This window comes from Mustela lutreola, chromosome 3, assembly GCF_030435805.1.
Source record: "Mustela lutreola isolate mMusLut2 chromosome 3, mMusLut2.pri, whole genome shotgun sequence".
In the NCBI taxonomy this organism is placed as follows: domain Eukaryota; kingdom Metazoa; phylum Chordata; class Mammalia; order Carnivora; family Mustelidae; genus Mustela; species Mustela lutreola.
Window position 1 is genome coordinate 124,948,012 of NC_081292.1, and position 22,853 is coordinate 124,970,864.

Genomic DNA, 22,853 nt, shown 5'->3' on the forward strand with positions numbered 1-22,853 from the left:
CCAATCTCCTTTCCCACTAGACATCAAGCTCCTCGGGAGCCCAAGCTCTATCATTCATTTTTGGATCTGAGCCTCAAGTGTGGTGTCTGCACATTGTAGATGCTCACTTAACGCAGAATGAATAAACACTGCAATTCTCTGCTGGAAAACCAGAGGCCTAAAAGGCACCTGGTGGCATACTTTTTAATTATTTGGCAACAGATTTTCTTTTTTTCCCCCTTACAATGCAAAGCCAGATCATCCTCGGGAATGAAGGTGAAAGGAACCCTGAGTGGAAAAAGAAAAATGTGCATTTCTCTTCCGGAAACCTGACATCAGCTTCGCTGATGGAGGGATTGCTACTAGCCATAGCGGAGTGAATCAAGTAAGCTCAGATGGTGAGGTTTGCAAAGAAAAGGGACTTAAAATACCAAATTGCTGGCCAGTCTAGTGCTGTCATGGCCACATCGTTCAGACCTTTTCCAAACATCCTGATGACGTTGTACGAGTAAGGAGAAGACACTTGGGAGAGGGAGTTTGTATAACAGGCACTGTCATTGTCATGGTTCCATATAACTAACATGGGTGAAATCTCCTACGTAAAGAACTCCACATTGCCCTGTGAACTTACAGAGGACATAGAATCAAATGCAACAAGGTAAGAAGATTTCTACTGAAAATTTTCCAAAGAATAGGGCCTGGAGCTCTATTGACATCTGTGATTCTCTAACCTTTGTGACCCCTTGTAAACCCAGAACCAGCACAGCCTGGAGCATATCATAGTGCCTCCCCCACCCCACTGCTCTCCTGAAATTTGAACCAAGCCCCATGTGGCTGCAGATCTCCTGTTCACAGGTCCCAAAGGGAACCCAGGAAGCCAGTCTTTGACAAGGGTGCACTCTCCCTCACCAAAGGTGAACTGACTGCTGGGAGAGGAAATCATCTTAGTGGCAGTTAGTTGAGGGGGAGGGGGGGGTCAGGAGCTGGTAAGTGCTGGGGAGATCACAGAGTTAACTGGTGACCTTTCAGTTGCCTCCATTAATAGGTCTCATTTTACTTCTACTTGTGATATTAAATGGGAAACAGATTTAAATACGTTGGAAATGACGCCATGTCACTCGGAACCACCAGCTGAGTTGTCACCTCTAAACTGCCCAGTTCACTTGTTTCCTAAAAGTGGTGATGAGGAAGGGTCATGGGGAAGAGGTCTGATACCAGGCCTGAAATCAAAGGACAGTCAGATACTGTCAGGAACACAGACTGCTCCTGATTTTTTGTCTCTCTCCCTGAAATGTCAGGGTTACCCAAAGAATATCTTTGGAGTGAAATCACTGATTTCCGCCTGAAACACCAAAGAATCATGCAGAATATTTTACACGAGACAGTCTGATTGTTAGATTGATCAGTAATAGTTAACTAAACATATTCTTTGGTTAAGCTTTATATGGAGAGATCATTTTGCAGAATGCCAAATACAGGAAGGGGATGCTTAAGAAGTCCCCCAAAGTCCCTTTAACTCCACGGGCAGCCAGATATTCAAACCCCATATTTGCCTCGATTAATTTTTAAAATATTTTAAATTCACATTGTTCAGGCAATAGGGATAAACACATGAAAGTTAAATTTTGTCCATTAGAAGGCAATTTTAAAAGCTTAGTGGTTCTTATTTTAATTAAAAAAAACAGTGTAAATAAAAATAATTTTAAAATAACATCTAAACTATAAATTTACTCATGTACTACAGAATGTGCCATTAGCGTGCTTGACATACATTAAGTTGATGGTGTAATGTTTCATTAGAAAGTTGCATCTTTGTTCATTAAAGGAAGAAATGGTATTAATAAGCAGAAGTTCCTTTCTTGTTTCAGGTTCTGGAAAAATTTTTCCTAGTAATAACTTTATTCACCAGTTTTGGAGGCTTTTAGGTGGAGTGATAAAGATATGGTTAAAAATTCTAAGGAAAACATTAGCCTATTCCAACTCTCTAGTTCTTCCTTAAACTCTAAAAATAAAACTTCAAGTGTTTTATTAGATTAGTTAATAGTCTCTGTATGTCTGTGCTATATCTGTTCCTTGAGAAAACTTCCTTCCAGGTCCTAGTTTGCTGATGGGAGCATCGCGCAGAAAACCCAACCTCCATTGGCCGGAGCTTCAGGTGTACAGTTTTGATCCCCGTAAGCATTTTAGGCTTGCAGTCTGCACTCTCACGTTTCCGAATCTAGGTCTAAAATATGTGCAGCAATGCTTTTAGGAAGTAAAAAACTGACGGATCGTGCCATCCATGGCAGCATTTGTTCAGCATTTGGTACAAACGGGAGGAAAAAAGATACAGAATGCATGGATTGATTTTCAAATTACCTCAATATTTTGAAAACATTTTCACCTGCATGCTGAGAATGCTAAGAATGGCAAGGAAGGCAATTGTGCATTTGCAGAGCCTCGACTGCATTCATTTATAAATTACCTCATCACTGACTGAAATTAACACTGATTCTTACAGGCAATTTCTCAATTTCCAATGCTAATTACATTTTTTTTACTTTTAAATTCTGTACCACCTGTTTTGGGCAAGACATCTTAGGCAGCGCGACCGCATTTAATCACAATTTTAATTAACCGCCCTGTAGATGTGAAAAAGAAGCAATTATAATGTAGATGAATGATGATTTTTCTGCATTAAATTGTTTTGTTTCCCTGGTATGTTGATTGTAACACAGCACACAAATACAGTAACTGTACAATTTTTTTCTATTGTAATTTAGTAATTGTTTTTGGAAAACCAGTTTGGGAATGAGTGACTTCATCTGTTTACAAATTGATTGATACTGTTCACTCACTGATTGCCGCGGCGTATATTTTGGTATTGCACAGCCTAGCATAAAATATAATTAGAGATGCACAGGCTTTGCAGCACCATTTTGGAATCTGAAAATCAACTGTAACTGAAGTATGTTTTCCTTGAGCATACTAGTATCAGTTGGGGCTGATGAAATGATAATCAAAACAATGGGCTTTCCAATTCCACCACTAGTAGAAACCCTTGGTTTCAATCTGATAGTCTAATATGGTAAGTTTATGAATTACTCCGTACTAGGCCTGGGAGCTGGGGGCTGGCAAGTCTGAGGCTTGCACAACTCACTCAGATCTGTATCACGAGAAGCATACCAAGTGAGGTAAGGAAACAATGATGAAAAATAAAAGAGTTGCTGCTTTGGCAATGGAAAGATTGTTCCCGACACCCCGGCACAATGCACTGGTGTGCTGTAGCTCTAGACTATCTCATCTCTACATGGCGATACAATAAGATCGCATTCACGCTCCTGGCTTCAGATACTGATCATGAAAGCCCTACCTCATTGCAGATACATTCAAAGATCTTATTTACGTGAAGCAGAGCTTGTTCTTCTCCCAGCTAGGAAGGGGATGGTGGTGGCGGGGAAAGACAGCCATCGATAACTGTTTATTTGAAACCTGATGCTGACTGATGGCTAGAATATCTATGCTTACTATTCTCACATGAATTAGAAATCCCTTCAGGAATGCCCTATACTAACATCACATCCACTCCCAACCTCAGGAAAGTTCTCAGTTAATACCCTTCATTGGTATCACAAGAGTTGATGTCTCCCTCAAATTCTCCAACGAATTGTTCTGAAATGTGCTCACTTGGATGAGCCCTGGGCTAGGCCATTTCTGCTGGCCTGGAAAAAAGGGGAAAAGGCCATGTAAGCAATTGTGGATGTTCAAAGGAAAACTATTTACGAGATCTCTTCATCTTCTACTTTGCTTCTTTTTACACTCCATTCCTTAGAAGATCCTAAACCGGGACAGTTCATTAAAAGATGAGAAGTCATGTTGGTCCTAGCCATACATTTGTTCTAAAACATAGCAAAGATTATGGCTTTACTTAGAGCAATTTCCAGATAGAATGTTTTGAGTTGGTACAACAAAGCAGATAACATGGAGGTAGGGTTGGGGCAGGAGGACTATTTGGATCAACTCGTACGTGTCTGTCTCTTTTATAAATAGTTGCTAACAAAGTATTAATAGAAAACACCAAACCAATGCCAAAGTTTACTTCGTATATTAAGTAAGAATCTGCCCCATTAATATATTAAAAGGTCTATTCTTTAGCCAGATTGTAGATTTGCATGTCTAAATCCTGTTCACAACAATGGGATTGGACACAAAAATCTCCCATAAAACTAAGAGAATAGACCCGCACTGCTATGCCCCTAGCAGGATGTCTCTTTCATGTATGACAGTACACAAAAACTAGCTATAAAAGCTTACTCCTGCCTAGACACCCCTACCTGTGTCACCTTCTCTAGCTGTGAGAATCGTTTGGTATAAATGAGCATTAAGAAAACTACTACTGGAAAAAAAAAGGCAATTCATTTCAGTTAGTAAAACAGTCACTGCTAACAAAGTGTGTTTAAGGGCAGGTGGAAGTGGGTATGTGTTTTACTCTGGAGATTTGATTTCTGATTTGTAATGCGGTCTCACCGGTTATTAGCAGCAATACTTTCATACCGCTGAATATTTTTTCTCTCCTTTGCCACCTTCCTCACCTTCCTCAGAACAGCTCTCGTGAAAGATGTTGTTTTATGAATGGAGGTAAAAATAACCTTGAATATCTCAAATTATAGCCTCTTTACATAACGAAAAGGGAGTGATCTGGCAATAGATTAAAACAAATTTTTTTTTTTTCATAAAGTTGTTCCAGCAATACTGCTTATTTGGAAGTTTCTAAAAGTGGTAGCATCTGTGTTCCTGCAGGGACAGGATGTCATCCCACAAAGCATTCTACGAGCAGTTTGTCTTGGAGAGAAAAATAAAGTACCTGATCCCGGGCCTTCGTCAGTCTTAGCTCCCCGTATTTTCACACTCTGACCCACTGCGCGTTCCTTCGAGCAGAGAGCTGCTTCCCATGGCTACCTCCTCAATATAAACTTGCTAACTAATCTCTTAGCAAACACTTGAAGCAACCCTGAAGGGAGGAAAAAGAGGCAGAGGGGGAACAAGAACCCCTCGGCACAGATAAAGCTCAGGACACATTCAACGGGACACTGGAATCTAAATTTAGTACTAAACTTAACTTTTCTTTTGAAGAGGTAGCTGTTGTCTGTGGAACAAGGAATTTTTAAATTATTTTCTTTTAAAATCTCAATCCTAATTCTCTAATTTTAACACAAACTCCTTTGATTCTTTTTTTTTTTTTTTTTCTTGCTGGTAGCAAGACATACCTTACAGGTATTTGTAAATGGTTTCTTTTCTAACTGAATATCTTTTTAATAATGTATCTTTTTAGAAGTCTGCCCAGACTGTGAATGCACAAGGTAACTTTTCCTTAGGAATTTATGCGAGAATCCACTGTTGAAATAAATGATGACTTCCAACCAATGATCAAAGAAAAATAAATCTTTTACCCTAATAAGACTTTTTAAGACTGGAATCCCCTTTTTAAATGGATAACAGTTAAAAGGCTACTGGCAGTCTATTTGTTTCCAAAGCTGTGTTTTAATGTTGGCGACATGTAAACTGCAGGAGCAAATGAAGCCTAGGGTCTTCGAAGTTAAAGCTTTTAAAATAAAGTTGGTATGTAGTATTTGAAAACATATTGTTTGGAATTTAAGTTTTAATATCTAGGAATAAACAGAGCATTAAATCAAGCAAAACTGTGACAAGGCCAATATGCACATGGACGATGCCAGGAAGGCATCTTCAGCCCTTTGTTCACAGCTTAACAAAACTGTGCCGTCACACCACTTTAGTTCAACAGTGCCTGTCGAATGGGCATCAGCAGATCAGCCAATGCCTGTCATACACAGAGCCTGAAGATGGCTTGAAAGCAAGGGCTTATTCGACCCCCAAGTCTAGTTGGAAAGTGGCGAGGATTTTAATTCATCTAGTAAAGACAACAACACCCACCCTCCTGCAAAGGTAGAAGAGATGAGAAAGGATGAGAAAAAACTATTGTCTCATAAAATAAACATAAAGGATGAAAAAAAAAAACATACTCGGGCAAAGAGAGCACTTTTCATATTTGTGTTCTTTGTAGAGCAATTATAAAAGTTTTGCAATCATAGATTTTTTTTTTTTAAAGTGACAATCCCGATGCTGAAATAAAAGTTTAATGTCATTGCTCTTTTAAGACTTTCCCACGTATTTTGGCCTTTAAACAACTGAATAAATGTTCTTATGTTATCAGGATAGGAGGATGTTATTTGACAAAGGGAACCTGCAACCCCATTTATTCAAAGAGGTATCTCTTTAAATGTATTTTTTGCTACGTGGCTGTTTTTGTTGACAAAAATGCACTAACTTTTGAATAGACAGTCTCCTGAGCTCTGGTCTCTGTGAACATTTAATCTGCTCCCAAGTGGAAACCTGAGAAAACAAACCTGGTAAAGAGAAAGGTTGTTAACTTTCCTCCAAGTTAGCAATTCGGGGGGGGGGGGGGGGGAGGGAAGAACCACCAAACCGCCTTATTTTCCTCCTATAACACTGATCATGAGATTTGGCTTTCAAGCTTTAATAAGTTCTGAGGAGGTGCCTCAGAACTTTGCTCCTGTTTAATTAAGTGTGCCCACTCCTCTTCAGGCATCCAATCAGATGAAATGAGAGTGAACTCCCCCTCCCCACCTCCAGAGCAGGGCTGGTGAATTCTAGTGGTAAGAATTAGTTGAAGGTGTTCTGAATCTCCCAACCTTTCAAGTTCCTCCAGCATACATTGCTCCTGAGATCCACACAGGAGTTGAGATTTCCCTAACAGGAAAGTTGAAAAGCTCTAGCTCTCAACCTCCCCACCCCACACCCCCTCCCCCCCCACCTCGGTCTTTCACTCTGCTACTGTCAGTTTGCTGCCTGTTCTTTAGCTGTCTCTTTTCCAGTCCCTACCCTGTCAGTTTCTGGCCTGCCAATTTCAACTTGAAGCTTGACTGGGCTGATTTGATGCAAATACCTCCAGGGAAAACCCTGAAACTGATGAACAGTTATGTCAAGTCGATTTTGCACCATCGGGAAAAGGTAACCTCTGAGAGAAAAAAAACAACAAGGTTAAAGAGACAAGGGCTTTTCACGTGTAATACCTCTGCTGCACATCTCGTTCACTGTTTACCATCCCTCAGAAATTGTAACTGTCAGAATTAGTCCTAATTGCAGATGCAAAAGCTGCCATTATAATAAAAACAGAGGCAGTGCAGGCATTAAATGTAGCAGCCTAATTTGTGAGACTACAGAAAAGGTAGAGTAAATGAATATTTCATTACTTTAATTACCAGGGACTACTCTTTTCTTGCTGTCTTATGATAAGTGTTGCTGTAACTAGCAACAGCAAACATCCACTAAAACATAAAGTGCAATAATCGTCCTGCTGTCAGGATCACCGCTTTAAAATACGAGCCGGGAAAAAAATATAATGGTTTATCTATTTCTTAGAGATTGCAGAAGTAGAAGATGGAAATTCATTTAATGTCAGGGGAAGAAAAAAGCACACACAAAGGCACCAGTAAACAGGTTTTAGTCAGAGAATAATGGCTCCAAGAGAGAGAAGGGAAAGAAAAAAAAAATCAGTTGGCTATACGTTTGAAGTGTTAGCCCTAAAAGAACGTTAGAAAGTGAAAAGTAGGAGGTAATAGTGTTTGGATTTTTTAAGGCAAAATTTTGTTTTGTGTTGCACAACATAATTGCTTGAACATTAGAAAATAAAACTCCAGTGACTGGGGGAAAGACAAGAGGAAAGCAAGTGGTTTTCAAATGATTAAGCAAAGGTGGAAAAAGTTCAAGTTGGCAAAAGTTTAGAAGCTCAGTCCAGGTCCACTTAAAAAAGACTAGATAAAGCCTGCCAGAAAAAGACTTTGCCTGTAGTTTCATAGTACTGACTCGAAGATTTGAGAAGTATCAATAATTACTCACCACTACACCTTGAAAAGCCCTGGGCATCTCTCTGTAAGTGTCAATTTCAGGTAAAGGGGAAAAGCAAAAGTGGGGAGGGGGATGGATTGTGGGAGGGAGAGGTGGGCCTGGCAGTGTGTGTGTGTGGGGGGGGGGGGTTTGAGGAGGTTGCTGAGACTGGTTGAAGCCAGCCTGTCTCTGCATTTATCACTTTGTCCCAGAGGAGGTGTTTGTTCAACATAGCAGTTTGACAGCACAAAAACACTGTGGCCAGAAGCCCTATCAAAGAACCTACTGACACATATCATTTGTGGTCTTGGTTTCACAGGGTAAGGCTACCTCACACTTTATCTGCACAAGTATAAAACTCCACACATTTCTAAGCGTTCAATATAGTTTAATGCCCTCCCTTTCCCCTCTTTTAACTATTATAAACACTACTTTAAAATATCATCTTTATCCAGGACTCCTGAATACTATTTAAAAAACCATAATAATTTGCAATCAAGTTAGCATAATCTGCTTTAAGGTTGGTAATACTGAAGGAATACTGAGGGTGGGGAGGGGACAGTTTAAAAGCACAAAGCTTGTAATTTATCCTAAATAACACACTTAAAGTTGACATTAATAGATTCAAGTAACTTTTGTAAGAATCATGTGGCACAGGAAACACCTTTTTTCTTACAATAAATCCTACTAAACAGGGGTCTACATTAATTCTTCACCTCTACTATTTTCATTGGAATATATTTCATTCACAAGCTCTAGGACTATAGTGAAAGAGAGTGGGGGTTCTAGGGTGCATTTGTGTATGTGGAATGTGTGCATATAGGCTGTATTTAGTTTTCAAATTCCCATTAGTAGAGCAAAGGTGATGGGAAATCTTTAGAGAACAACCATTTTGCTTAGAGATTTTTCCCTTTTAATGGGCCTATTTATTATGAAAACACAGCTTACTGAGTTCTTTATATATAAACCTCACCTCCTAAAACTGAGAAATCTCATGATGTGAAACACTTTAATTGATGTGCTTTGTGTCTAAAATAGAAACTGAGGTACTTCCAAGAATAGGCAAATTGCAAAGTTTCTTTGATTACAGTTACTCACATATAAAAGACAATATAAATATAATTTAAACTAAGAAACAGTGAAGTTTATATATTACATTACAGATCACCTGGGCACTGAACTCCTTGAAATTTAGTCATCTGTTTAGGACAGAGAAAAAAAATCTCAGATCTTTATATAGCATGATATCTTCCTCTGTTGATCTATTATTGATTGCTTATTTTTAGGAGAGAATGTCTGTCATCTTGTCAGGAGTACCTTTCTTTCCTATTTTTGATTTTAATAAGAAATGTGAAACAAAATTAAGAACAGAAATCACTATATTGTCATATTAACAAGCTAACTATTGAAAAAAAAAAACATTACATCTTTTTAATGTAGAATATGTTTCAACTTTTTGGCATGGGAAATCATTAATGACAACGACCTGTTCCCAAAAGAATGCTGTCATTTACCTCTATCACCTGAGATTATTTAAAAATGTTTCCACCTTCTTGCTGTGACTTAAAAACACCTTCATATATTTGCTCTTACAATGAGAAGTTAGCTAAAGTGACCAGTTCTGCATTTGTCATTGGTTTGCAAGAATATCTTCACTTAAGTGGGATTTAAAATCTTAACTTCAGAATAGCTGAGTTCAGAATTAGGTCTCCTCCAGTTTAAAGCAGCATATGTATGGTTTCTAGTTGAAATAACACAGGGCAACCCAGAAAAATGAAGAATAACTAAAAACAGATTAGATACAATAGAACATGACGTTTAATCCCGTAGATTATAGGAGAAATTATCTGGAGTCTTCAATTTTATAGTAACTTTTTTAAAAAAGGAAAGGTAACTTAAATATGTGCACTAACCTTTCAATATTTCTTTTAATTCTAACAGTTACTTTAAATCTCATCCTCTCAACTCAGCTTACTAATAGACCTAACTTTGTAAAAAAAAAAAAATCATAAATCATAAATCATTACGACGATTACATTCCTCAACTGAAGAATGAAAGCAAAGTTCAATCAGATCCTTCTCGAAATGTTTGCTCCCCTTACATCCTTTATGTGTCCCCGCTGCTTGCTCTTCCAAAGTCTGGTTTTCGGAAGCCCGTTATTAATTTCTAACCAAGACTGCAGCACCCACTGTAATGTGCTTGGCTTTATTAGCTATCATATGTTCCTGGGCCACAGACACAGAATATCTGATGAAACACTGATCATCTTCCTTCTCTTTTCAGCTCCTCCAACTTTCCTGTCAGGAGCCTGGAAAAATATGCACAGTTACTGTTGCTGAGGGGAGACAAAGTTTAACTTCTGGGTTGGCAATCGGAGAATAATTCATGAGCAGATTTCTAGCAAATGATATGATTTGCTAAATTTTGGTCTTTGATTTATATTTATGTACTCCTGCTACTGTTAAGGTTTTGCCAACCTCAATTAGATCATGAATGAGATCATTTTAATTCAGCCCCCAAACTGTGACCTGACCATGGTCTGAAAGTGTTCAAAAAGTAATTTTAAGCCTCCCTTTGATTTGAAAAGGAATACTGCATGCTTGGTCGTTCATACAAATAACATAAAACTTAATTATTGGATGATTTGGCAGAGGACCTTCTTGCCAAACAACAGTCAATGCCAGCTACTGTGATGCTGGCGATGCCCGGCCCCCGAGCACACAGCCCCCTGTATACAGCATTTGTTCATTGTGTCTCAGGGGCAAGATGCTTTCAAACAGGATTCATGGATCTGGGAGGCAGGGTGCAACTCAAAGGGTGTACCATATTTATAACTCCAGTTAAAAAATGCTGTCTCACCTAGAAGGGAAGTAGATCTGCGCTGTCAAATCACCAGGAGGCTGTGACAAAGGGAGCTTGCAGCCTGACACACGGTGTAACAACATAGCAAACACCTTTAATCCTGTCATGTCTCATACCCTTTACTTTCTCACACATTTGTGGCTGCTTGAACATTGACACCTACACTCTTTTTCGAAACTAAATAAGGCAATCTTATTTAAGCCCAAATGCAACACCTGTAAAGTTATTCTTGTGCCCGGCAAAAAATAACCATTAACTCCTTCCTCTTATAAATGCCTCTCTGCTTGCTTTGGCAAGTCTCAAGTTGGTAACAGTCTGCCTGAGGCCCTGACTCTGAGGTTCACATGACCTTCCGAGCTCCAAAAGATAGGCAACACTTCCCCCTTGAAAAGATGCGAAGGCTGTGATAATGTCACTGTCCCAACTGGCCTCTTACAGCTTTTTGAGCTGAAGCCCTTTTCTTCATCACAAACTTCTGGTGTCTTTTATAGTAAGGAGAGAGGCCCCAGTTGCTTTATTCCCTCTAGCTACCATGGTCTAATATTTTAAAAGCTGGAAATGAAAATAGCTTTTCTAAAGATATTTCCTGGAATTTTTAATGTGCTGCCTTGATTCCTTTTTTTTTTTTTCCTTGCCAATTATAAACCACCATTTGGAGGGCTTATGAGCAATGTAAGTCCACCTCATCTAATTAAACCACATTGTTTTAAAAGCTTGAACAGTTTTCATGTCTACAAGACTTGTCTGAATAATAAACTGCTAGAACCAGAATTCTGAGTGTCTTTGGAGAGCAGGGATTTTATCTGCTGAGTGCAAAGGGCCAGGCACTCAAAGAGTTAAAGAGTGTTCCCGCATTGCTGGGTAGGTTAATATCACAGCTGCCTAGTAAAGCATTATCCCGGTACCTCACTTAACAAAAGCCTCCTTTTGCAAACAGACTCCCACTTTCCCCCCAAGTGTCCAAAGGTGTTTACTGAAGTAAATCTGCCTAAATCCTTCATTGCTTGGGTCATGGGGGTGGATAGGAGGGGTGGAAGGTGTAGGGATAATCTCTTTTTGTAAATTCTGTAAATCTTCTGGGAAAAAGAAAAAAAAATCAGGAATCTGTGTCACATGCTCCTGTACAACTTCTAATATCTCCGCTAGTTCTGCTCTTATAAGCGAAATCCGTACAGTGGCTATCAGAAAAGCCCCATTTCCAATTATTCACTGTGCTGTTTGAAGCGACTGCACTTCTAAACTTGTGTGTGTGTGTGTGTGTGTGTGTGTGCGTGTGCGTGTGTGCGCGCGCGGGCATTATGTGCTTAATCTAATTGTTGAAAAACTGTTGGTATCTAAAAGTGGTTTCAGAAAGGGGGGAAAAAAAGACAAGATAGTTCAAGAGCAAGATAATGTAGCTGAAAAGTTGTCACGAGAGGTTTCTGCTCTTGCTGTGGTCTCATTCCGATACCATTAACTGCATGTTACTTTTGCATGTTGAAAATGGAGGCAAATAACACAGTAAAACCTGACAGGTCCGCCTGTGAGGGTTTAAACAGTTCCCAGTAAGAAGGAGCCCTTGAGGCATAAACTTTCTCTCTGAGGAGAGCATGAATACCACCAACCCCTCCCTACAAATCTTGAAGCATCCAGTTTGAGATACAAAAAGGCTGTCATCTCACAAATGTTAAACATACTAAAAAAATCTGAAAAAAAAGTATGGAGAAGGTGTGAAAAACGTGGCACTTTACAGCCCTCAAAGCTTTTTAAAATAGAACAACTTTTCCCCCTAAAATTCTTTTCAGAGAATTTTTTTTTCCTTTTTGGCTCATTTGAGAGTTTCTTTCTTGGCTTTTTTCCCCTTTCATTTGAAAATATGAATTATCATAAAAAGTCAGGGGAAAAAATGGGAAAGTCTTTTCCAGTTTTCCTGAAGATTTATCAGTGTGTTCAGGCTGGGTGTAAGCACTTCTCCCTTTTTCTCTGGGCCAGACACCCATCACTGAAACCAGAGCAGGGCCTTGGGAGACTTTATCCCTTCTCTCCTCCAGAGCAGTCTCCAGCTGCAGCAATCCCCCCTCCCCCGCCGACGCCCCCCCCCTCCCCCGCCCCGTGCCCTCACCTCTCTGGTCTGATGGTAAACAATAAGTAAAGCCAAATAGTAGGCAGCACTCAAGAGTGGGAAGTCCACACACCTGACCCCAAGTCTAACAGGCTTCTGAGGGAGAATTTGATCCCTCGCTGACACTTTTTACTTCAAGTGTTGAGCGGGTGGCCATGAATAGTACAGACATGCCATCTTGTAACACTATATGCCTGTCAGGAGGGACAGGGCCTGGTCAAGCATCAACTATATAAGGCTGGTAACTAGGGAAAGCCCAACAAACAGCCACAAACACCTAAGTTATTTTACTACCCTCTGCCTCTCTCCTCTCTCCTCTCTCTCTCTCTCTCTCTCTCTCTCTCTCTTTCTTTTCATCTTGGCTTTCTGTGGCAGAATGCAAATGGAGCCTGCCGGCGGTGAAAGGGCTGAATTGTGATTAAGAAGAAGAAGAGCTCCTTTCTTTGTTCTCCCCTCAGGGGATGTTTACTGGGAGAGACACAGCGGATCAGATATGAAAGGCATTCAGGTCAGCATTGATGTGAGCGAAAGTGAAATCATACCTAAGGCATTCAAAAGACCGCCGTGTCAGGGGTTCAGCTAACGGTGCAGCTACTGTGCGTGTCTTCCCGGAGAGGCAAAAATCTTTTCACAGACTGGCGATTTTTTCTCCCTAATTTACTACAAAATTATAAAAGTTTCCCCACCCTATTTACCTCCTACCAGATGACACGAGAGTTAGTATTTTCTCTCCTTTTGGACCACACGCGAAATTAGACCAACTTCTAATAACTGTATTACCTTAATGAACCAGCAAGGCACCATCTGAACTGTGAAATCTTTCTTTTTTAAGCAGATGTATTCATGTGTGATACATATATGCATAATATGAAGGGGAGAACTGAATGAAGAGAAAAGCCAAAAGCACACACATGGATGGCTTTTCCTCTCACTTTTCTCAGAGGAAACACAAGACAACACACACACACGCACACGCACATAGTATAAAAACAGTACAGAACACCTTAAAACGAAATTCTTTATTTACTTTGTAACTACTAGTTACACTTTTCCTGAGAGTTTTCACTCTGACAGGACTGTCACCCAAGATAAAGGTATTTGGCACATAGCTATTAAGGCAAAGACTTCCATAGAGTCTGCAGATTATTACTGCTTTCCTTTTAAAAAATGCTTGATGAAGAAATACTTGGATCTTACTTTTTAAAAGTTTACACTCCCCACAGCCCAAATAGTCATTCAATAGATTTTCCAAGTGGTAAGCTGATGCTGTTGGTATAAACAGAGCTATGTAAATATATACAAAATTCACAAATCACAGCAAACATACAAATAATAGGGAGGTGCCTAGATGTTTCAAGGCTTAAAAATGAAAAGGAAAATCACATTTCATCTTCTGATTGGTAAAGAAAGAAAAGAAATGGGGGGGGTAAAGGCTATATTTATTGGTTTTAAATCATCCTTCCCTCTGCTCTGAATAATTTTTTTTTCAACCTTCACATCTTGGCTAAAAAGCATATTTGGGCTTATGTTAACATCTGCTTTTGTGGTGACATTTAATTCTGTATATTTTCAACTAGTGTTTCTGCATCACAGATTTTCCTCCTTTATCTCTTTGCTCTAAAAAGACAACCAAAGAGCAATCAAAAAGGTGTCTGACTTGGCCATTCAGACAATTGCCCCCTTGTGGGAATGCGGGAATGAATGGTACAGTGGACACCCCAGCACCATTGACGTTATAAACATGTAAATGAAACACATTAGGGCAGACAATCAATTGTCTGTGAGCATTGCAAACCTGCACTCCCTCTCTCTGTGACAGGCACAAAATAGTGTCTACCTTGGGAAGCCACGGTGCTGGAGAGGAAAAGGACAAAGAGTTCCCTTTCACACAGAAGAAAATGCACCTTAAAAGCCTTGGAAGAATGCAGATGACAAAAACTGTTGTAAGGAAAAGAATCTCCCACATCTTGGAATAAACGCGGCTCTGCTAGAGAGCTAGCAACACTGTCCTCTCCTACCTTCAGGGGAGACATATATTTCTCCAAGGAAATATTCTTAATACGGCATTAGGGTCTTTGATAACCTCTTGGAATTTTCTTTACTTGGAGCAAATTAAGCAAGCAAGCAAGCAGCATCGGATACATATGACATAGCAGTTTAGCAGGGAACTTTACTCTTGGCTTTATTCGTGTTTGGAAATAAATGCTTAAAGACGTGAATTTATTTTGATTTGGCAACAGAGTAACAACGTGAAGTTTAAAATCCTTAGCTCACCCTTACCCCTGGTGGAACGTCACACTATGGATGTCAGCAGGCTAGTGGCTCTGTTACGAAGGAAGGCATGTTGTACCTCAATTGACTTAGTTTTTCCAAACCAAAATAAAACAAATAGATCAGTCTAGATACATAGCCCCCAGTCTTGTGTGTGTGCAGCGTGACGAAACTTGCAGAAGATCTCCACAGAGAGAAAAGGATGGAGATGGATATCTTTGGAGCGCCCTCAGAACTGGTACCTGCCACACAAACTGCCTCTGAAAGCCTTGAGAATCAGCAAAACGGGCTCCCTAGAAACTCACCAACTTTATGAAGAGAGCTACTTGCAAAAGATTTCTCCACTTGCAAAGAGAACCAAGTCTGAAGCGAGTGTAATCCGAAGGCAACTTCCCTGCCTCAGTGTATACTAAGGGGCTCTGACTCTGGGCTGCACCGTCCCAACTTCACCTCTCAGAGAGGAGAGGCAGGAGCCACATCCTTCAGTAGGGGCAGAATGCATTTCTTTTCCTTTTTATTTAAGCATCTCTGAAACGGAAGCAACTTCTCCGTCCTCTGCTGCCTCTAAGCATCACCACCAGCGCCTCCACTCCCTTTAAGGAAGTGGTAAGGAGAGAGGGCTTATCTTAAAAAAAGGTAATCATTTCTGCTTATCTGATTGTTTCTCTCCTAGGGTCCAAAGCCCTGAAAACATCCAAATTCATCTTTACAACTAGAAGTCAGGGACCAAAGGCATTTGTAAAAATCTTCCCCACTCCCCCCATACAATCCCCAACCCTTTAGTTGAAAGTTTGAAGAAAAATCAAATTTAACTTTTCTTTCTTCCATTTCCTTTTCCCCTTCACTCCTAATTCAGTTTTCATTTAAAAAGACAACTTCATTCCCTTTTCTGAAACACGCAGTCTCCAGATTTGATTTTTGTTACAACCTGCATGTTTATGTGCGATTTTTCAGAGGCTGATGCTGGAAGGCAGTGGGCTGGGGAGGCTTGCCCATCTTCCCAGGCTCCACAGGAGGCAGGAGGGAAGCAGGAGCATCCCCAGGAGCCAGAGCCCGAATCAAGGGCTAAAGCAACAAACTTTGCAAGTTACAACTGGGCCGCCAGTGGCAGGCAACAGCCGGGCATCTCCTGCTCCAAGTGCTCATTTCTGACTCCAAGACTGTGTGGAGATAGTGGGGTATAATCAGGGGAATGGAAAAGGGGGGCTGGGTATTCCCCCTCCTCTCCAGCTTCAGTGAAAGTGTTACAAAGTGAGTCAGGCGACTGAAGATCATCTGACTGAACTTTCTTGAAACCGACACACATTCTTGTCTGCCGGCAACTTGCTTTTTGCCTCCTTCCCCCTCACCCCTCTCCCCCTTTCCTCCTGCACATCTTACTTTCTGGGAAGAGATTTCATCCTTTCCATGTGGGGGAAAGGAGACTGTCAGCTATGGATTAACTTGGCCCTGGCACTGTCTTTACCAAGCATCTTGCTGGCCTGAGAATCTTGAAGGCTGGATTTTAGATTCTTGTTTCTCTCTTTGCACATTTATTTCCCTCAAACTGCCTCCTTCTCCATTGCTTTTTAATAATTGTGTACAGCATCATCTTCGACCCACATTCTTGACCAGCCTTTCAAACACACACACACACACACACACACACACACACACACACACCTGCTTTACATGTTTTTCTTCTTGTCGCCTTCATCTATATATACGTTGTTGACTTCATTAAAATTATATAACATGCCATTCTAGTTTCCTGGATGACCATCTTTTTTTTTTTTTTTTCCTTGCAGCTTCTTACTTCTGTGATTAGTATTGCCATTATTCCTTTCCAGGAATTTCTATATGATTTTGATAAGCATCATCATATTTAGTGTTATCAGCAAAGACACAAGCTCAAAAGTGACATCTTTTCCATGAATCCAGGAAAGAAGAAAAATCCACTCAGTTCAGATAAATCCTGGCAATCCCCAAAGGGAAAGGCATTGGATATGTGCTTGATGAGAAAGAAAATGAAAAAGGGGGAAGAAAACTCTTCTACCTGCTTCTCAAAACCAGGACATTGCTCAGTCAGATTAAACCTAAAGAAAAGCACTGACAAGCAACCAATTCACAGCCTGTTTTTCCACAGATTATTTGGAAAAAGAGACAGGTAATAGTCAAAGTTAGAGAAGCTGTAAGCAACGGACAGGCTTGCTGTTAAGTGTGCAAGGTCTGAGGTAAATGTCTTAAAATGTGCAATTCAACTTTCCATTTCGGAGTGTTGAGGCTTCTTTCTCCCAAGTTAGTGGCTGGGCGGAGGAAAAATGGTTGCAGTGTCCATGGCTGAGCACCTCCCTGGCACTCTGTTTCACCTGCGAAGACCCCAGCAGGCCTCCCTTTCGACCAACCCCACCCCTTAGGGTTCCCAGGAAGCTTGGAGCTTTCTATTTCCACAGACCTGGGCTCTGGCCTGACCTCACTGCCGGGGCCAGGCTGGTCATCGGTGGCAAAATCCCAAAGGGGGTGGGAGGAGGCAGGAAAGCAGAAACAAACATTCTAAACAGTCTCTTCTGCAAAAGAACACTTCTGGGAACCTTGCTTTATATCTCGGTCTCTTCTCTCTCTCTCTCTCTCTCTCTCTCTCTCAAAAAATGACTGTTTAACATAAGAAAAAAAAAAAAAAGCCTCCTTGACACAAAGCTTTTGTTATCCAGTTGATCAGCACCGTGCTTTAGATACTTGTAAGAGGGGGAAAAAAGCCCCACAACAGACATTGATTTTAGAAAATCAATAACCAACATTTAATAAAAGGAACAGAGGAAACACAAGAGAGGAGAGGGGGACATTAGGTATAATTTTAGTGTCTACTAAATTACCCAGAGATGGAGAAGGGGAGGTCTCCTGTGTAAGGACCACCTTAAATAATGCCAGATACCAGAATGAAGAAAAAAATTAAATTAAGAGAGAGAGAGAGACAGAGATACAGAGACAGAGAGAGGGGGAGAGAGAGAGAGAGAGAGGAAAGACTGACTTAAAAAGAGGCAGCCTCAATTGGATCTTGGGGAAGGAGCTCGGAATATATTATCGTACTTGTTTTCTTTCTCCCCCCCCCCCCTTTTTTGTAATACTAAGCCAAGCAAATAGATCAAAGGCAGCACAAAGGGAAAAGGCAGGATAACGTAACGAACAGTTTCTGACCAAAATTCCTCTTCACTCCCCCATATGGCTCGACACCTCTACCACAACAAGCAAAAGACACACACACACACACACACACACCACAACCTAGAGAGACAGAGAGAGAAGCATCACTTGTCTCTAATCAAAATTCTCTCTTCTTTGTGTTTTCTCTCTCTCCCGAACCCCACACTGCGCCCACAGCCGCCCCCTCCCTGCACCGCGCAGCTCCGGGGCAGGCCGGGGGCGCGCACAATTGTCCTCTCTAGAGGAAAGTTGCTCCAAGTGGGCCGGGCGGTCCCCGATAGGTGCGGGCTGGGTTTGCGGGAGGCCGGAGGCCAGGCCGGCGCCGCGTCCCCACGTCCAGCTCAGGAGCGTCAACGCGGCCCCGTGCCGGGTGATCAAGCTGAGATCGAGGGGAGCGAGAAGTTTCCTTTCCCAGTCTGAGCTGGCGCTAGTTCGCTTGTTTGTTTTGGGGGGTTGGTTTTTCTTTTTAAACTCAGAATCCTCTGTCAGCTCCCCCCAGCACCCTCTCTGGTCCCCAGCTCTCTCCCCTCCCCCAGGCGCCTTCTGCGCTCTTGCCAATCACTTTTCTCTTTTATTCCCACGATTTTCTTGGGGGTAATACCTGGGGGGGGGGTCGATCTCTCTCTGTCTCTCTGTTTCTCTCTTTCCTTTCCTTCATCCCTTCTCTGCCTCTCTCCAAGATAGACCTTATTAACAGTCACCCTTTTAATCTCCCACCTCTGGTCTGTGGGTCCCCCTCACACCCCCATCTCCTTCCTCCTTCCTGACTCAGCTTGAATAACGGGCTCCTCCTGACCATGTAGAAACTGCCCAGAAAAGTCTCCCCGCTCTCTTCAACCCCTCGAGTCCCCGACGTGGGGCTAGAGCCCGCTTGAGAGGAGCCACCCACACCCGAGCCCGCACGGACCCTGCCGGACCCGCGCAGGGCCGGCCGAGTCCCTCCCACCCAGGGTCCGGGCGCGCCCGGCCGGGCCCCGCTGCCCGCGGACCGTTACTTGGCTTACGGAGCGGCGGCCGCGAGACTCCGGCAAGAAACTTTAAGCCTTGCGGAGGCACAGCCCCAGGCCCCCTCTCCCGCCCTCGCAGCTCCTCTGCCACCCCCGCCCCCGCCCCGGGACCCTGCACGACCTGGCGACCGGGCCCCCGCCCTACCCTTGCCGGACACTCCCGCAGCCCGGCCGGGGACCCGGCGGACCGGGCGCTAGCGGAGCGAGAGGCGGAGGCAGCAGGAGGGCGGAGGCGGGGGCGCAAGGGGGCGGCGGGGGTAGGGGCGCGGGGCCCCCGCCGGACCCCGGCGCTCGGAGCCCCTCGGCGCCCCCAGCTCACTTTGCCCGGCACTTCCCCAACTCCCTGGGTCCAGTCGCCGCGCGCGCCGGGCTCCGGCGCCGGCCACGGAGAGAGGCTCGCCCGCGAGCCCTTGGGCGCCGCCGCCGCCGCCGCCGCCTCGGTTCCCTTTCCCTTTCCCCCTCCTTCTCCCTGGGTCTCGAGCCGCGGAGTGGCCCGGAAAAGTTTGGTTCGGGCCGCTTCTTACCGTTTTTCCTCCTGGGATTGGCTTGTTTGCGCCTCTTGCACCGGGGGCCATCCGCCATGATCGGCTGCTTCATTGATAAGAGCGGATCAGATGGCAGTTCGCATGGACTCGGCGCCCTGCTTCGGCAGCACGCAGGCTCGATCTAGCAACCAAACACAGCGACAATGTGGGCATCGCCCGCGCCCATTGAAACGCGCGCGGGCCGCCCAGGGGAGCCGGGCCAGGGCCCCGGCGAGCACCCATCCGCGCCCCCCAACGCCAAAGCGAAACTTCGGCGGCCCCCTCCCCGCCCCCTACCCCCAGCCTTGGCCCCGAGGCGCTTTGTGTTTGTTACTGTTTGGTGTGTTGCACCCGCGAGGGGATCAGAGAGACAAGAATTACATCTTCAAAATGAGTCATAACTCCTGACCGTATGAGGGAATGCACACAGCGGTACAGTAAGGCTGCTTGACTCAGGGCTAGGCGGACCCTTGCCGCGGAAAAGTCCTCAGCCCGGCTCGGGAACTTGGGGTGAGGCGAGGCTTTCTTTCACTCTCATCTTGTCGCACCCCCCCCCCCCCACAACCCCATTCCCCAGAGGAAACAAACAAACAAACAACGCGAAACAGCCCCCGATGAAGCACACTCGGGCAAATTGATAATAGTAATTATAGGAAGCCCACTCGCCCCGCGCCCCCTCCCCTCCCCTTTCGGAGTTTATCGAGGCACTGTCTCTACCTCCCCCCCCCCGTCCCCCGCCCCCAAATTAAGATTTCCCGTTTCACGCCGAAATAAGAAGTATAATTATAAGCTTCTTTGGACACTGTCGCTTCCCACCCCCCCACCCCCCTCCACTTTGACAATATTTACTTAAGTATTTTCCCCCACCTCATTCACACACATGCTCCCTTACACTGGTTCCCTTAAATAGTTCTAGTAGAAAAAAATTTTTTTATCCCCTCAAGAAAGGAAAGAGAAAGTCCAACCGCTACGGCAACACTTTTAAGCTGTACTAAATGATCGTATCCTTTCTGGCTTCCAAACTTTTGTACCTAAAAATCGAGAGAGGCGCTGCATTTTTTCAGCTGAAACTGTCAAAACTTGGAGAAGGGGAACCTCGGAGGCAGGCAGGAGAGGAGGAGAATCCCGAAACTCGGTGGAGGTTGGGAAGATGCTGTGCCTCGAGGATTAGTTTAAACAGGGGCTATAAAAGATGTAACAGATGCAAACTGTAACACAAGGGCCATTAACCCTTTCTCTGCCGAGCACACTCAGTCCCCACGCCCCGCACCTATTGTCTCCTGTGCTAGAAGCTTTGCAGAAAACCTGGAAAGTGAGTATCAGTTTCCACACATTTGCTGAGAGGGGTGGGGGGGGGTGCTGTGCGTAGAGAAGGGGAAGTGGATGATTTAGAAAGCACCTTGAATTTAACCTAAGCATAGTGGGTGACTTTTAAGTTTGACACATTTTGTCATTTCTTGGCTCTCCTATTGATTGGAAATTGTTGGGAAAAATCCTGAAATAAGGAAATGGTCACACAAGTGTCTGGGATGAAACAGCTGGCCTGTCTGTATTCATGCTGAGACTTACACACGATTGCATATAAATACATGTTTAATAAAGTAAGCTGCTAGTTTTATGAGCATGTGTGCGTGTGAGGGAGAGACAGGGTATTTGTGCTGTAAACTTTATCTTTGCCTGTTATTTCTAACTCTGGAGTTAGTAATCTTGCCTTCATCATTATAGGGGGAGCATGTAAAATATATAAGTAGGTGAAAGATAAACACATTCATGTTAGCCGGGCACATCACTGTTCCTGGGAACTCCAGCTATCTCTCTCGACTTTTCAGTGCCAAAGTATGGAATGGGATATGTGTGTGCATGTGTGTCCTGTTAAATCCATGTCTATAAGACTTTGCCATTTAAAATACAATTTCAAAAGTTACCCTCAATTTAAAACTCTGATATCCTGACAGCAGCTTTCTTCCCAGCTGTAGTGACCCCCCACACACACACACTTTGGTAAACGACTCAAGTTCCATGAGGACTTTCACTTCTTTATTTATCATCACAGAAGTGAGGTGTTACTTCACATACATACACACACAAAGAATAAAATAAAGAAATGAAACTCGCTAAGCAGACAAAAACAGGCAACTTTCTGCTTAGAAAACAGCCTTCTCCTGTGGGAGAGGATGCACTGCCATATCTAAGAGAAAGACTTGCCCCTGAATTTGGTAGGTTTGTATCGATCAAGTTTTGTAATTATTAACAGGTATTTGCCAAGTTTTAATTGCTGAATACAATGAATTGGAACTAGATGCAAAAATAGAGCAGAATCTCTCCTCTTGAAGAGTTTTCATTCCATCATGTAGTTCTCAATAAAACTTTTCCTAGGCTAGGTAGCAAAGGGCACCTTTGGTTACCTGAATGGACAGGTACAGGGCAAATTATCTAGGTGAGGAAAAAGGAGAGAAAAGGAAGGAGAGAGAGCGGGAGTGCCAGAGAAATCGAAGAAGTCACTCTTGGGAAAAGCTTGCCATAAAGGAGCTAAACCCACCTGAAATTCCTGCCCACAGACACTCCTTCTCACTTCAGACTCACATCCCCACTTAAAAGGAGAAAAATCATAAAAGGACGGTGGGGGGTGACCATACCAAAAAGGAATAAAAAGAGAGAAAAGGGGAAAAAAAAACCTACCTGCGAAGTCTTGTTTGTAGTTTTGGCCAGAAATGGTGAGAAGAAAAAGCATGAAGAAGCCGCGAAGTGTGGGGGAGAAAAAGGTGGAAGCGAAGAAACAGCTCCCGGAGCAAACTGTACAAAACCTCGCCAAGAGTGTCGGGAGGCAGGACCGTTATTCCTGCGGAGCAGGTTAGAACTGATCTCTTTCGGCCACTCCAGGAAACACAAACCTGGGGACGGACTGACGTGTTACGCCTCTTCTAATGACATTTTTTTCTTTTTCTTTTCTGTAGGAGAGAGAGGAGAGACCCTGAAACACGCGCCACCTATCTTTGTGGGGAGGGATAATTGAAGCGCCCTGA

The 22,853-nt window shown here is 43.1% G+C and overlaps 1 protein-coding gene across 5 annotated transcripts in view; it reads right to left on the reverse strand.

Moving 5' to 3' along the window:
* ZEB2 (zinc finger E-box binding homeobox 2) overlaps positions 1 to 22,645 on the reverse strand; it is a 134,806-nt gene extending 112,161 nt beyond the window's left edge. Inside the window, exons 1-2 of one of the 5 annotated variants that reach the window (XM_059166777.1) lie at positions 22,510 to 22,645; positions 19,831 to 19,972 (exon numbers count right to left, since the gene is read on the reverse strand). In XM_059166777.1, the coding sequence (XP_059022760.1) occupies positions 19,831 to 19,903 (73 nt within the window). In that variant the 5' untranslated portion in view covers positions 19,904 to 19,972; positions 22,510 to 22,645. Of the gene's footprint in view, positions 1 to 19,830; positions 19,973 to 20,164; positions 20,187 to 20,239; positions 20,368 to 20,861; positions 20,991 to 22,509 lie in introns of those variants that run through there. The other 4 variants (XM_059166778.1, XM_059166780.1, XM_059166779.1 and 1 more) reach the window with 4 other exon arrangements.
* Between the last annotated feature and the right edge of the window lie 208 nt (positions 22,646 to 22,853).